At 44.3% G+C, this 15,445-nt stretch overlaps 1 protein-coding gene across 4 annotated transcripts in view; it reads right to left on the bottom strand.

The window, feature by feature from the left end:
• The window catches only part of CDK5RAP2 (CDK5 regulatory subunit associated protein 2), a 63,698-nt gene that overhangs the window by 35,310 nt on the left and 12,943 nt on the right, over positions 1-15,445 (bottom strand). For all 4 annotated transcript variants that reach the window (XM_042479024.1, XM_042479023.1, XM_042479021.1 and 1 more), the window contains exons 12-18: positions 15,043-15,261; positions 9,031-9,201; positions 8,075-8,248; positions 5,968-6,065; positions 4,247-4,374; positions 1,689-1,804; positions 886-1,014 (exon numbers count right to left, since the gene is read on the bottom strand). In XM_042479024.1, coding sequence (XP_042334958.1) covers positions 886-1,014; positions 1,689-1,804; positions 4,247-4,374; positions 5,968-6,065; positions 8,075-8,248; positions 9,031-9,201; positions 15,043-15,261 — 1,035 coding nt within the window. The remainder of the gene's footprint in view (positions 1-885; positions 1,015-1,688; positions 1,805-4,246; positions 4,375-5,967; positions 6,066-8,074; positions 8,249-9,030; positions 9,202-15,042; positions 15,262-15,445) is intronic.

The following is a 15,445-nucleotide window of genomic DNA, read 5'->3' as shown; positions in this document are numbered from 1 at the left end:
GGAAGGAGTTGTGGTGGGGTTGAACTGGATTTGCATTTTTGGTCTCCTTTTGGAAAAAGAATGAGACAGAAGGACAGAGAGAAAGATGACATGTATGCATTTAAACCCGTAGAAAGTCCTAGCATAATCGCAGTATCTTAATAATAACAACAATAATTCATAAAGTGTTGCCACAGCCAGATGGATTGCACCAGCTTTAACTTTGGTGATTCTGAAACAGCAAGCTAGCCAAAAACTCCAGGGTAGCAGTCGAAGAAATACCCCCATTAGCTAATGGCCTACTTAATGCCTGGCTACAAGGACATTCAGCAAGGCTGTCCCTTAATCGAGCGCAAGGCCATCAGACCTGGGTAAATACAAGATTCGCTCCCGCAGCTGCAAATCTGCTAGAAACAGACAAAAATCAAGTTCTTCAAACATTCCATTTTCCGGTTCTTTGAGGCAGAAGCCCAATTTAAGGACTCAAGATAGAAACTGTCAGTCAGCAGGGCTGTTTGCTTGCCTTTTCATTCCAGTGATGACTGTATATGTACCGAAGAAGGCAGGGGAAATTAAAGGCGGAAAGCAAAGACCTGGAAATTGCCCTGGAGAAAGAGAATGGCAATCTGCAGTGTCAAGATATGCAGCTGAACTCGGCAGGTAGATATGGATATTGATGAGTGACAAGATGGAAGTAGAGGAAGGCAGGCTGAGAGATCAACGTCCGGTTCCTCCACCACTAGAGGAGGAGAGCCAGAACTGGAATCCTTTTAGTGATTTTACACCAAAGTATCACAAGTACTTTCTTTTTTTACATTGCACGAGGAGGCATCCAATACCACCTTGTGCAACATTTTACTCCCTGGATGCACAAGAACTGCTGGTTAGTGATGGGAAAAGGCTCACCTCACTGTTGTCTAACATCTTCTGACTCTCCTTTGCCAGAGAGTCTGACACAGAGAAGTCAAACTGCCTCTTTCGGAGCTCTTGGTTTTCCAAATGCAGCTCCTTTATTGTCGAGAGGAGTTCAGCAATCTGAAAGAGAAGAAACCTTCAGAGGTCCAGAGTCCACTTTCATGGCACAAGTGGAAATGCATTGCAAATCCACACTGCCTGCCCCTTTTCTCGGGCAAAACATCAAGCACCCATGCCTATGTACACAAAGAGGCTTGGGAAGGCAGTTGGACAGTGAGAGGAGCTTCTCCAAACAATCTTAGAGCTCTAATGGGCTCATAAAGGGAGCTACAGTCCTTCAAATAACAGCATTTTATATACTTATATTTCATACTTAATCAAATAAATATATTATATGTTCTATTAGACGAAATAGCCCAGCAATTCACACAGCGGAGCCAGAGATGAAATGACTAGTGCTACCATTTTATGACATTAAATTTGTTATTATTAATTAATATACATTTGCCATTTATGAAAGACTTGGAATTGGCGCCGGAGTGGAAAGTTTGGTTTACTGACTCCACAGCCCTGCTTCCCACTCTATATTTCTTCATGCCTTAGATTAGCAATTTTTTACAAGACAAGAAGTAAAGTGGCCTACACTTTGGCATAAAATGCAAACCACCCCCATGAAATAAACATCTTCAGAAAGAGTTTTCAAAGGCCCAAACTAGCCTTCGGTTCCTTGGAGCTTGCCCACCGCTTGGTGGCAGCTTGCAGCCTGAACTGCTAAAACATAATGCAAGAACCACCTTTTTCTTCAGCTCTTCCATAGAGAGGTTGTCTATCTGCAAGTCCAAATGGTCCCCTGTTCTTAAGCAAATGCTCATGTAAGATGTCTGGTCGCTCCAACATGATATGGTCTCCTCTGCCAACCAAAAGAAACACACACAAAATTATTTCAGGATCTATTTTCTTACATGGGGAAAGCCTCCCTGGTCCATAAAAACCCCAATGTATACATTTCAGTCCATGTTCAACTAACCATCTTAAGTGCACAATGTTTTAGTCTATTCCTGTGTGGCAGGTGTTTGACCATATGTGGTCCTTTCCAACTCTACATTCCTATGAGTCTCATCATGATCCTATGTTGAGTAGATCAGTGTTTCCCAAACTCTGGTCCTCCAGGTGTTTTGGACTTCAGCTCCCAAAAGCCTCAGCCATCTTGGCCAGTGATCTGGGATCCTGGGAGCCAAAGTCCAAAACAATTCAAAGTCCAGAGTTTGGGGATTGCAGAGCTAGATATTCACTTGTCTGGTCCTGTCTAGGGATGAGGAAAAGCATTCAGAAACAGATTGTACAGTGATACAACCCACTCTCCTACCTCAAGAGTATGCCATCTCCAAATTAAAAAACAGATTGCTAGACACCCCTCTTTGGAGGAAGTAGGTCTTCAATACAATACACTTCTTTATCTTCCCCAACATAACACCCTCAAGACATGTCAGATTACAACTCCCATCATCCCCAGCCACCACAGACCCTGTTGGACTGGGAAAATGGTACTTGTGGTCCAACTCATCAGGAGGATGATAGCTTTAGGGAAAGGGAGTTGCAAGTTCTACACCGCATGGGATGAGGAGCGGCTCCTTTCTAACCGCTTTTGAAGTGCCTAGCAAAGCGATCTAATTAATCATAATCATTAAAGATAATAATTAACAATAATGCCAAAAATATGTTTATGAGAAAGTACCGGAGTGTTAAAAATGGAGAAAACGGCAGCAACCTTTTCCATCCCACACAAACTGCTCCCTTCAGTCAGAAGGGGGACGGGGGGGGGACCCAACTTTCCCCCTCCAACTCTTTTGTGCCTTTCTGACATCTTAGACATATGGGAATTCTTTTTCCCCTTACTAGAGATCAGCATGCATTGTGACTCTAACACAGAATTATAATTTACATATTTAAGCATTGAATTTGGAAATAATTTCAGGCAGGTGCAAAGGAGAAGGGGGGTGGGAAAAAAGGGAGGCATGAATTATTCTGCAGCAACTAGAATTTGTGTGTATGTGTGTGTGAGAGAGAGAGAGAGAGGAAATGAACCCGGGGTCTCGAGGGAGAGTAAAGCCAGGTTAAATAACAGTGCGGAATTTTTATTTTAGCTACTGGCGCAAGAGACAGCAGCAGGTGAATGGGAATAAAGTGGCTTACGCTGTTCGACTGGGCAATTTTGGGGGAGGGAAACCTGTCGCAGTCGGATTATTCCAAATCCAGACTGCTCTGCAGGCAAAAGCAGGGGGGGGCATGCGCGCAAGCCATTTCCATTGCGGCTCCAAGCTGAGCAACTCCACGGGTGGTGAGCAAGGGCAAGCTAGTTAAGCAGTCCTCACCCTCCTTTTAAAAAAATGACATTACAGCAAGGTAGAAAACCACAGCCCTCCAGGTGTTGTTTGGATTTCTACAAGGATGGGGAAAACGCAGCCAATGGGCCATGTGAGGCCCCAGAGTTGTGTTTGACATCCCCAGAACCTTCTTAACTAACATTTTTGATGGGGGAAACCCATTTTCTCTTAACAAAATGGCCCCCACATATCCTAGGCCAGTGATGGTGAACCTTCTAGAGACCGAGTGCCCAAACTGCAACCGAAAACCAACTTCTTTATTGCAAAGTGCCGCATTCCTCTGGCTTTCTAGGTACTAACTCTGGTGAACTCTGTACTGGGGTGATGGTGCACGTGCCCACAGAGAGGGCTCTGAGTGCCCCCTCTGGCACCCATGTCATAAGTTCGCCATCACTGTCCTAGGCACACAGGCTGTCTATGGATAACAAACCCCACTATTGTGACCCCGCCAAGAAATCTCCTCTGGAGATCCTATATGGGGAAAAAATCCTGGGATACTTTTCATTCTTAGCCACACACCCCAGAGGCTGCCCAACATTCCCCAAACAACCAGGTGTAAATCATGTGTAAAATGCAAGAAGTGGCATTTAGTTTATAGCCAACCTTTCTCCCAAGATGGGACGTAAAGCGGCTTACCATGTAAGTTAAGACAACTTCGCTGAAACAACAGGTAGTAGAAAGGTTTAAAAAGTGTTACCTGACCAATCCAAAGAAAACGTTAACTCAGAACACACTCACATGAACACTCTCTCTCTCCATATATGTGTGTGTATCCCTTATATTATATATAACTATTTATTTCTTGGGAGCCCATCTTCCATGAGGCTCAATAGAAATGTACTCCAACAACAGATGTCCCATGTATGTCCAGTGATGAGGATTTGATCTGATTGCTAGCTGACAGATAAGCGTGGTTTGGGGGCTCAGTTCTATCTACTACTGGCGATTTTGCTCCACATCCCTCTCACCTTCCCTCCTGTTTGCCTTGATTTGATCCTCCAGCGCTTTCCGTAAATTCCAGGTAGCTAAAATATCCTCTTCCAGTTGTTTTCGTAACAGGAGGATGTTGCTCATCTCCTCTTGCAGGTCATTTATGCTAAAAAGAAATATATATATATATGTATATGTATATCAGTAAGCTGCAAGTTATGTAAGGAGACATAGCTCAAGGCTCATCAAACACTAGAGAACATTTTACCATGGACCTCTGGCATCTTTTATACATCAAGGCTGCTATAAAAGAATTCGCTCCAAAGGCAAGGAGAGAGAGAGTACTAAACTCTCTTTAAATCAGACAACTCTCTCATCTTGGAGGTATGGCATAAACAAATCTTTACGTAAGAAGGAAATGAAAATCAATCTCTGTTCTGAACCTTCAAGACATGCTTATCAGGTTAATTTCAGACTCATCAACCCCAGCACCTCTCTTCAACTCCAACTCCAAGGAACTAGCAGACTAATGTAAATTTGTCAGAAATCTATCTGACGCATTCTGTTCCTCGGAGCCGAAGGACAAGTGATGGAGTAGCATCCTCACTGTGCTCACTTATTTTCGTGGGACCTTAGAGATCATGTATTCCAGCCTCCGGATCAGGACACTCTGCAATAAAAGCTGGAGAACAGGAGGAAACGTCTTTACGTTTTAATATAATTGAAGCTTATTTTAATATGGACTTCCAGTATTACACACAAAGCACTTAAGAATGCTTTGGACAAAAATCAAATGTCAAGGCCAGCAGAGACGATGGCGTGGCTAAAAGCTTGTCCAAAATAAAGCAAAGACATATTAAAATATTATAATAATTAAAAAAACAGGCCACAAGTCTTGGCTAAAACTCATTTCCTTAATGAAGGTCATTACTTGATTAAAGGTGGTGCTTTGGGGACTCCACTGCTGACAAGATGGAGAACCGGGGAAGTTCGAGTTGAAGGTAAGGGTGAATCAACTGACAGGGCTTCTCGGCAGAAAAAACGAAGATGGATGCCTGCACCATTTCCCATGGGTTAACCCCATTTAGTGGACAAACGAACGGCAGTTAAGATCCATCCGCAAATTACACTGTATTGTGTTTCCTTGCCTGATCAAGGAATAAAAATGTATACCGCAACACCCTGCTCAGGTTCCAAAAACAGAAAACAGATTCTGCTTTTGGAGAAGTGAGAAGCATCTTTTCCTAAGTCACAAATAACGTTGACACCTAATCTCATCTTCCCTGATCAAGCCTGGAAAACTAAGTTCCTCCAACCCTAGTAGGGACTAAACCAGAAAATATCAACCCTTCCACGCTTCCATGTTGGATTTTGTGCATTTTTTGAGTTTATACATCACTGAGGTTAGTGGAGGGGGGAGATAATTTGACCCAGAACCACTGCAGTTGTCCCTCCATGTCCACAAAGGCAACATATTTGTTGCTCCACTGAAGCCACCCATTTGATGGTTACAGAGTATTTTAGCCTCCAGATGCTTTCTGTGCCTCCACAGATGACCCAGAAAACCAGCACATGACATTCCACCCTACAATTAAGCCTTGTTGCATGTTCTGCTCATCAGCTCAATTTGCACACCACTTGCCGCATCAAATGGTGTGTCAAAGCATTAAACGGAGGACAACCATTGATCAGGCAAGCATGCTGCCAGACATTTTTTCCCCCTCCATTTAGACGCTTGAAAACAAAATTTGACACTCACCCATCAGCCTCCTTCAGGGACTTGATCAGAGTTGAAAAAATGTCACGCTCTTTCCGGAGGGCTTCAAGCATATCGACGTATTCAGCTGCCTTTGTTTTCTAAATTGGAAACCAAAATGCACGGTGAAGGAACATATCTCGGGAGACTGCTCATTTCCAAAATTAAAATCAACCCAAGCAATGTCAGTCACTTTCTCTAAGGAAAGATGGAAGGAACAACTAGGAGACATAGAAAAGAACCAGACAATGCCCAGTCCATTCTACTCCACCTTCTGGCCTCCTTTTCCCCAACACAACAGAACCAAGATTTTGTTTAAAATCAGCCCATTAGAGCCCTAGGAGATATTGGGAGGCTGCACCCACCGACATATACACACCCCACAAAAACAGTGTTTCCCCCAAAATGCTCCCAATTCATTCTAGGAGTTAGGGGAATATTTTAGCCACATTTTGGTGGGGCTTAGGCTATTTTAGGCTCAGGAGAGGACTTTTTTCAAAACAGTAAGTAACCATTACATTTTTTTAAAGGTGTTTTCTTGGGGTAGAAGGGGGGGGGGGGGGGGGGGGGGAATGTGGTAGTAATGGCAATTTCAGACATTTTTGGCTCCTGGGGGTTACATGCGGCCGACAGGCCACACTTTGCCAATCCTTGATTTCGAAGAATGCTCAACACAACACAGAAAGGTTGTGTTTCAATCGCAACATCGAAACATCGTGCCAGCTTCATTTTCAGAAACAGGCTCGCCTTGCCTGAGGAAGGCAACCCTGACAAGTACATCCCGTGTCATCAATCAGCTTTGAGAAGCCGCCTGTGACGTGCCGATGGCAATATGGAAAGACACGGAGTGCTCAGAAAGGGGTGGGGGGGTGAGAGAGGGCTCTCACCCGCCGATGTTCAAACAGACAAGATGACTCTGCACAACCGGCAGTGAGCTGCGTCCGTTTGAACCGCGCCAGTGCGGTTACGCCACCGCACTGACAATGATGACATCAGTTCCCAACTCTTGGACCCAACCACTTTCATCACATCAATACACTCTGGTGCATCGCCGATCAATCTTCAGCTGCAGCAAATTTGGCATCCCAGCCTTGTGTGTGATATGTGACCCTTCCTGTCGTTGCCAGCAAACAGCTTGTGGTTTCCATGTCGGGAAGTGGGGGCGGGGGATACAGGCAATCCACTCCAGTTTTTCATCCAAATTTAAAAGGTGCTCCCCAAGAGACCAGGTCCCATCCCTCAAAGCAGCATCATAGTGTCGTTCAAGTTTACACTAAATCCCAGATGGATTCACACATACGCACCAACCCTTGAAGCTGTCAGTCATTGGGCTGAATTGGCTCCACATCTCATTCAAACAAGAGAACACAAACAGAGTACCAATGTTATCTGGATGGCAAAACGTTTTGGCAACTCCCAAATGATCTACTGAGTGACTTGAGATTAAAAGGATGTTTTCCTGACCTGTTTCTCCTTTCCATTTGGCAGAGGAGACTGCAGTGTCCCTCCAAGATCTGCCAGGGGTAACTCAACACCTCCCTGCCCCAATACAGACTACTCAACAGAAAGGAGATCTCCATTCAGAGATCAGGCTGTGGTCCCACCGCTCTTGCAAGCCAACTTCACTACAGGAATATCCCACAGACCCACTCAATTGATCAAAAGCCAATAGTGTGGATGCTAGGTGACCCAGGAGGTATATAAAATCATCCCATGGCGGGTCATTAGGGGATGAGGATCTTACACACTGGTTGTACTCTAAGGAGAATGAGTTGCAATTGCTCTTTTGCCTCGCAGCTACAACAGACAATTGCAATGATGGACAAAGGTACCAGCCTCTGTAGATCATACAAATGAGATGCTCTAAGTCCAAGCTTGCAGACCACTGTGTAATGTCATGTTCACAAAGGGCTTAGAACAGAGGTAGAATCAGATGGCCTTCCAGATGCTCTTGGACTGCAATGCCTAGCATTCCTCACCATTGGCTGGGGGCTGCTGAGACTTGTACTGCTACAAAACCAGGAGGGCCACAGGAATCCCACCATACCTGAGAGCCATTCTTATGAGACTGTGTAAATAAAACTTCAGAATTTTCTTTGTTTTAACCTACCTCTAACTCTTCGTACATTGTGAGGATGGGCTGCTGAGCTAAGGCAGCAGACTTTTGCATGACCAACTCTTCATTCTGCTTCTGAAGCATCTCTTGATTTTTCGCAAGGCTCTGGAACTTCACAAACCATTCCTGAAGCCCCGCATCCTTTTCTTTAACCACTCCATCAACCTTCTTAAAAGACAAACAGACAGAGAGACAGACAGGACTCACTTTTATTCATTACACATCAAGGAACAGTTAACTAAAATCATACCAAGATATTAAAGCAGTAACATCTATAAGGAGCCAAGTAAATCCATCAGTGCAGATAAAAGGGATTCAACTATCAATTTAAAAGCCTGGGGAAAGCAAAATGTTTTTTAATCTGATGATAAATCAGCATCCCAATAAGGAAGTCTCACCGGGAGACTGTCTCACAGGTTGGGAACTACCACCAAGAAGGCCCTTTCTCTGACAGCTTCCCACCATCCTTCAACAGGACTTGAGCCTTTAAAGATTAGGGTCATTTGAACTGAGCCTGGAAAATGGAAAGGTTTTTGAAGTCAGTCACCAACCTGAACATGAGTTGTCCAATAATTTTGAAAGATACTTTTTCCCCAGCTGTGTGTGGAGATGCTGGGGAGTGAACTTACAGCCTTCTGATACAAATCCTTCCCCAAGGAATCACTAACCTTCCCCAAGGGAGTATACAACCAACACACTTTAAGGGACCGAAGGGCAGCATGAATCTCTATCACCTGTTCCTTTAAGTCAATACACACAAGTTTCATCTTTGTCAACTGAAGATGGTCGAAGCCAAAACATTCTGCTTAATGTATATTACATTCTGTATGTTAACTGCATCTCTGTGTGTATATGTGAAGTTTACAGAGAGAGAGGGAGAAAGAGAGATTTATCTATCACTCTATCCTGCAACAACATCCATTAAAACATCCATCTTTCACTTTACCTACCTGGAGCATCTCATCCTTCTGAGCAATGCTGGCTGTGAGGCGTGCGATGACCAATTCCTGGTTCTGCAATTTCTGATTGCATTCGCTCAAGAGGACACTGTAATGATGCTCCATTGCCTTCTCTTTTTCAATCATTTCGTCCTGAGTTTTCTCCAGCTGGTTTCTAAGGTCCTGACCAAAACAAAAAACGAGGGCAAGAGAGGGGGAGATGTAAGGGAGACAAGTAAAGAAGAAGAAGAAGAAAAATGTACACTGTAACACAACTTGTGGTTAAAACCAAGCTGTAGAAATCCTTTCAAGCAAGAGTTATTGTGGCCAAATTTTCACGGCTTTTGTGCTCCTGGGAGATTGCAAGAACACCATTAAACACTTGGAAAGGCATGTGGACAATAAACATCCATGGGGTATGATACTAAGCATGCTAACCTAGGAAGAAGTGATAAGCTGTATCTAGGAAGACGTGTGCCCACAAATATGTGCCCAAACTCTCATCATCTCACCCGGGTGGGTGAAATGTATACCCGTCCCATGCTCTGCGACAGAAGAAACCCAGGACAGGCACGTAAGAAAGAAATTAAGCAAACCTATTCCGGTTACATCACCTCAACAATTTCCAGCGCCTGCTTTTTGCAACTGAGACCACAGGTTTTCAAACCTTAGCTGAAATTTTATTTGCATTGTATTTCTGCAGAACCCAGTTCCTATGGAACCACCACAACCATCCATCACAAGAGCACTTAGGAGAAAGTCAATTGGTTTCTACACATCAGCTAAAAGAACACTCCAGCTCCTTCCACCAAAGCCCTGCCATCCCCTGGGACCGCTTAGTGATTAATAACTGTTGAACTTAGTAAATGAATGGGGAACCCGGCATTTAACAAATGCAAGCTGAAGGTCAGATCAACTGCCCTCCCCCCTGTTCAAACCTAAACGCTGAAAGGGGGAGAGGGATGAATAATTAAAATATGAAGCAGCCAATCCTATATTTCAGTTCAGACCGGGAGGCGGCGAGGGGAGACAGCGAGTACATAATAAAACCATAGGCTCCTGCATTTCGCACATGAAAACCAGGATAATGTGGTCAACGTGCCAAAGATATTAATGAGGTAGAACAGATAAACTATGAGATGCTGCAGCAGTTTGCTTTTGCTTGAGCCTCCTGGGAAGGGATTTTGCCCCCTCTTCTCCTCTCTCTCCGCTGAGTTAATGAGAGCAAATTTCTTTTGCATTTTACTCAGTTTGCAGCAATAGCTGTGGACAAAGAGGGAAATGAGAAGAGCAGGTAAAGAAAGCAGGTAAAGAAAGTGGGAGAGCAGAGGATTAGTCTGGACAGTTGGAGGGTATGTAACGTCAAACCACTGTCCATTCCCAACCAATTGATCAAAGGCAATGATTACGGACAGATGGGTGTTTTATTAAATCAGCTGGATTTAGGTCAAAGCAAAATAGCTGGCGAAAGTGTTCCAAAGCTCGGTATCCTGGAAGAATGCTTGAATTTGGGGATTTGATGAAGAAAAGCTAACGCTCTGCTTCCCGGACCCAAAAACAGTCCTCTCCCTGATTCCTGCTCAGTTCTTTTTTAATACTTTGTTGGAGGAGCTTTGTCTCCTTGGCGAGGCTGCGTTTTGTTCGGCAGTCTCGGGGGATTTCATAATATGTGTGAAATCCAGCCAAAGCTGTACAACATTAAAGCTCAGCAGGGGGGGAAGAGGGAAGAAAGACATGTGGAATGCATTGCACAGACACAGCACTAAGGAGATTCATTATTGGGTCAACTTCTCAGAAGGCAGACGAGAGAACCGGGTTGGCAAAACTAAATTTCTTGACCACAAGGAGGGGAAAAAAACATTTTAAATAATTAATTAATATCCGACTAACCTCCCAGCACAAGACCTAAGATGGTTTACAACAAATTATAACAAAATCCAGCTAATATTTGATTATCAAAAAGTTTCCTTTCAAAAAATAAGCTACCATCTCTGCTGCCCCCCTGCTTCAGCTTTCTCTTCTGCCCAGATCTATGCAGATGTTGCCCATCTTACATTGCTTGTTTCAGAGATCATTTCATTTCCCAGCCAATAGCTGTGATTATCTCTCCATCTTCAAATGTAAAGGAGCAAGAATTGGCGCAGTTCAATTTTGCTTGCTTTATGGAGTGGCAACGCGGCTGAGCTGCCAATCTCATATTAATAGCGCATAGGATGGCTCCGTTTGCTCACAAAGATCTTGCATCACGGCCTTCCAATGAGTCCCTGCTTGTTGAAGAAGAAAATAAGACTCTTCCTACCCCACTTCTCTCTCATCTGCCACCTTAATGGGCCAACATTTTGCACCCAGGGTCCCAGGGAAACATCTCCATTGCCATGCTATGACAGGAGTTCATGGATCCATATAACAAGCAGCACAAGGTTCCAATTCTGAAAATACCATGCTCCATTTAACAAGGGCTCAGGTCCTCTGGGCAAACATTTCCAGGGAGAGCGAACTGGTCAAGCAACAAATCAAATGGTAGCCAGGTAAATATCCTCGGAGCAGAGTCGGCACCTATCCTATTTCCACTCTCCCAAACTCCTTCCGCTCTGTGCTTCTGGCTCCGTTTAAAGAGCTTTGAGGACTAATATAAGAAACCGTAGCACACGCCTTGTTTTGAATCTTGCTTTTCTCTAGGAACAGGACTTATCCAAGCTGTCCTTCACCAAGGTCCACACAATGAACTAGATGCCACCCCAACGGACTGGGTTCCTGGACTGGACTACAGTCGAAGTGCATTCCCTCAAGACCAAATCAGGCCCCGATTTTTCCTGATCTTTAAATATCTTCTCTCCCTTGTTCTGAAAAGTGCTGACATTTTCACAAGTGAAGGGCAGGATTGCACCATTCTAATGAAGGCATAGTTTCCCAAGCGTTCTAGGTCAGAAACATCCTTATACAGTATATCGCTATAGAGTGAGTTGAACTTGCACAGAACCCTGCCTGAGAAATTTCAGTGACGGAAAAGATACTATTATTATTTGCTAGAGGCCTGCTTGATTAAATGGTAAATGCTGTTGTTACATTATGCGCCCCTTAAGCATGTCAAACACATGCACAGGATGAACATGAGAGATAACTATCACTCCTCTCCAACTCTTCCAGAAAGTCTAAATCCCCAACAAATGCTAAATCAACCCAGAAGTAAATTCAACTGATTCAATGAGTCTACTATACTGCAGACTAACAGAAGCATCTGAGGAAGAAGACCAAGTCTACAAAAGTTTGTGCTATAACTACTTTTGCACAATTAGGCTCAAGGTGCTGCAAGGTCCCTTTGCAACAAGATTTAGACCAGGGTTTTGCAAAATCATTTTGAAAAATGGAGGACATCCATCTCCTTCCACTTTGGACAAGAGAGATGGTCCAGACCATTTAGAGTTGCTCCAACCCTGCTTTAGAAAATAAACGTATGCGTCACACTCCTTGTTCTCTTGTTTTAATACTCGGTTTAAGAAGGCATTTTCCACCGCCAATTTTGGAGCAGGCATATTCAAGAGTTTGAGCTTTCTTTTCAATTTCATTAATCAGGGTTACTCTTTTAATCAAGAGGTTTCCGTCACTTCGGGGAATTGGCTGAGCGCCGCATGAGACTGTGTCCTCTCCTACGAAGACGCAGGAGACCTGTCGGAAACAGAGCGGCCATATACTTCTGTCGATTTATACGCATAATGCTACCAAGTAATCTTCACTTCAGTAGGCTTAGCTCAATCAGATGGCATTTGAGCTATTTTTAAACTGAACTTTAGCTGCGACTGCTTTAATGCCGCGAAAAGTAGGCAACCCAAAAATCCATAGCTCTGAATGAGGTGTACCTACTCCTTTGCTACCGTGTAACCCTCTCACTGAAGTGCTCTTTCAGATTTTCCTCCTCCCACCCCTTAAACACAACATTTCGAGTCAATGTTAAAAAGGAAAAGAAACCCATACAATGCCAATATGGGGCCTAAGAAGAATAGAGGGTGAATGCTTTCAAGCATTCAGAATGGAGGCAAAGCCTTTCTTTTAGGGGGTTTGGCGATTTTGGTGAACCATTTGACCCCCAAAACTGGGGCAAGCAACATGAGGCCCTGGTTGTGTATATGGCCCACCAAGGCTTGCTGTGGGGCTCCCAATTCCCTTGGAAAACCATTTCTGAATTGCCTCTTGTGGAAGTCTCTAGGAGCAGCAATTCACTACCAGGAAGATTCTGCCCATCCCTTTTTATTCTGTGCTGAAAAAATGAACTCTCACAAGGAACTCAAGAACTTTTTAGCAGCCCCAATTCCCTCATCCTTAGCTGGCAACTCCATTCATTAGACTTTAATGAACCTGAAACATGCTACAACTGGGGAAAATGTGCTAGAAGGTCCAGCAAACTAATCAAAAGTCTTGTTGAGGAAGCAAGCCGGTCCCAGTTGCAACAGGCTGCATCCTCACAAAATGTGATGCCGGAACCACTCTGAATTTGAACTGGTAGTTCACAAGTCAATGTTGTTCTTGTTCGCCTCCTCCTGGACCAGTGAGACGGAAGTGTAGGCTCAAAGGTCCCATAGAAGTTTCCAGGTCGCTTCTCACTCAGGTTGGGAAACTTCACTTGCTGGCTCCGGTCAATGGCTGTCAGTAGCAATGGGGATTGTTTCTGAGTCTCCTTTTCTCTCCTGATAAACACATCAGGAATTTATCAGCTATTGGAAGCTTAAGACTATGTCCATACTGGCCAGGGCTGATGGGAGCTGCTGATGGGAACACACATCCCTCAGCCCAGTTCTACTTCTGAACTCCAATACAGTTGTTACCACTAAGCCCACATATATTATGTTTATTCTAGTTGACAGACAAAAGGGCAACTTGCAGCTCCCACACAATGAAGAGAGCCATGTTGGAGGGAGGATGTCTAACTTCTCCAACCCAAGGCAGTCTGGTGCCCAAGATGCTGCAAAAACACATATGCCAATGACGGCAATTACAGACAATCCAAACCCCAGCTCCAGGCCACGAGAAGCTTTTCTCAGACATCCACACCCGCCAGAGCGGCAGAAGCTGTCTGTGCAGTTTCTCAGAGGTGCATCCCACAGGAAAGAAATTCAGAGAACCAGAGGAGACAAGAGACCACATCTGTTATTCAGTCAGACATAAGTGGATTATGCAAAGGAGGCGAATGGAGGGGTGGAAGACTTGACTGCTCATCTATGGACTGAGATACCCCTCTGGTGGCTTCAAGCAATACTGCAAATGGCCATACCTGTTCATGTATAAAGTAGAGGCAAGGTGCCTGATTTCTGCACAAAAAAAAAAAAAAAGGGGGGGGGGGAGCCAGCATGTTGTAGTGGTACAAGTGCTGTACTAAGACCCAAGGAATCCAGGGTTCAAATGCTTGCTCAGCTATGGAATCCCTATGAGTGACCTCAAACAAGTCGCACTGTGTCAGCCTTGGAGGCAATGGCAAACTGAATAAAGCTGGCTGAGAAAACCCTGGGTTAGGCTTGCCTTAAGTCAGAGGCACATAGCAGCTATGGCAAATGGAGAGATGCATGTCACGCCGCCATGAAGTTAGAGATACTGATGTCTAGTCTTGGAGGAATCTCTACCTAGGATCCCACACAATTAGTCAAACTGAATTGATTTCAACCAATTTGAAGCCAACCCTTTTTCCAGACTCTTCTACCTGACTTACGTCTGCGTAACCACTGCCTAACACAATGGCAGCCAGGCACACACACACACACACACACACACACACACACACACCTCTGCCATCCTGAAACACATGGTCACTGGTTGGCTGTGGATTGGAGCACTGGGAAAGAGCCCTCCGTGCCCATCAGACCTGTGCCATCCCAAACTGGATCTCTTGCATAAGTACACTGGTGGTGTTTTACATTCTACACAATGTCTAGGAGAATTTCAGCACAAGAAAGCCATTTCTACTCATCTGGAGGAAGTTATTACACACTGCTTTTAAATTTCCTTCTTCAACAAAGAAGAAAAGGGAACACTCACATTAATGCTTTTGTCACTTCTGCTCTTCTGCAGCTGGGTTTCCTCCAACTCCTTCACCAGCATCTCCTTCTCAAGACGCAAATCGCTCAGCTCTTGTTCGGCCCTCTTAACTCGCCTTTGGAGTTTACGGTTCTCGGTGTCTTTGGTCAGGTTTTCCGATCTCAAGTCTGCCAGGCGGCTTTCTTTCTCCAGCAAGAGAACCTGAGAATCTTCAGCACCCTAGAACAAAAAAAACAGTAACTTCTGTAGCCATCAGTGCAACTTACACAATGTAGAAGTCCATCTTCTTGTCTATGTTTTTTTCCTTTTCTGCCTTTCACAGCTCTTCAGTGACATATAATTTTTCACGTAAGATAGGCCCCAGTTGTCAAAATTATGGTTTACGGATGAGCCAAGCCACAAA

This window comes from Sceloporus undulatus, chromosome 7 (assembly GCF_019175285.1).
Source record: "Sceloporus undulatus isolate JIND9_A2432 ecotype Alabama chromosome 7, SceUnd_v1.1, whole genome shotgun sequence".
Taxonomy (NCBI): domain Eukaryota; kingdom Metazoa; phylum Chordata; class Lepidosauria; order Squamata; family Phrynosomatidae; genus Sceloporus; species Sceloporus undulatus.
The sequence above is the reverse complement of the archived record's forward strand: the minus strand, read 5'-3'. Positions and strand labels throughout refer to the sequence as shown.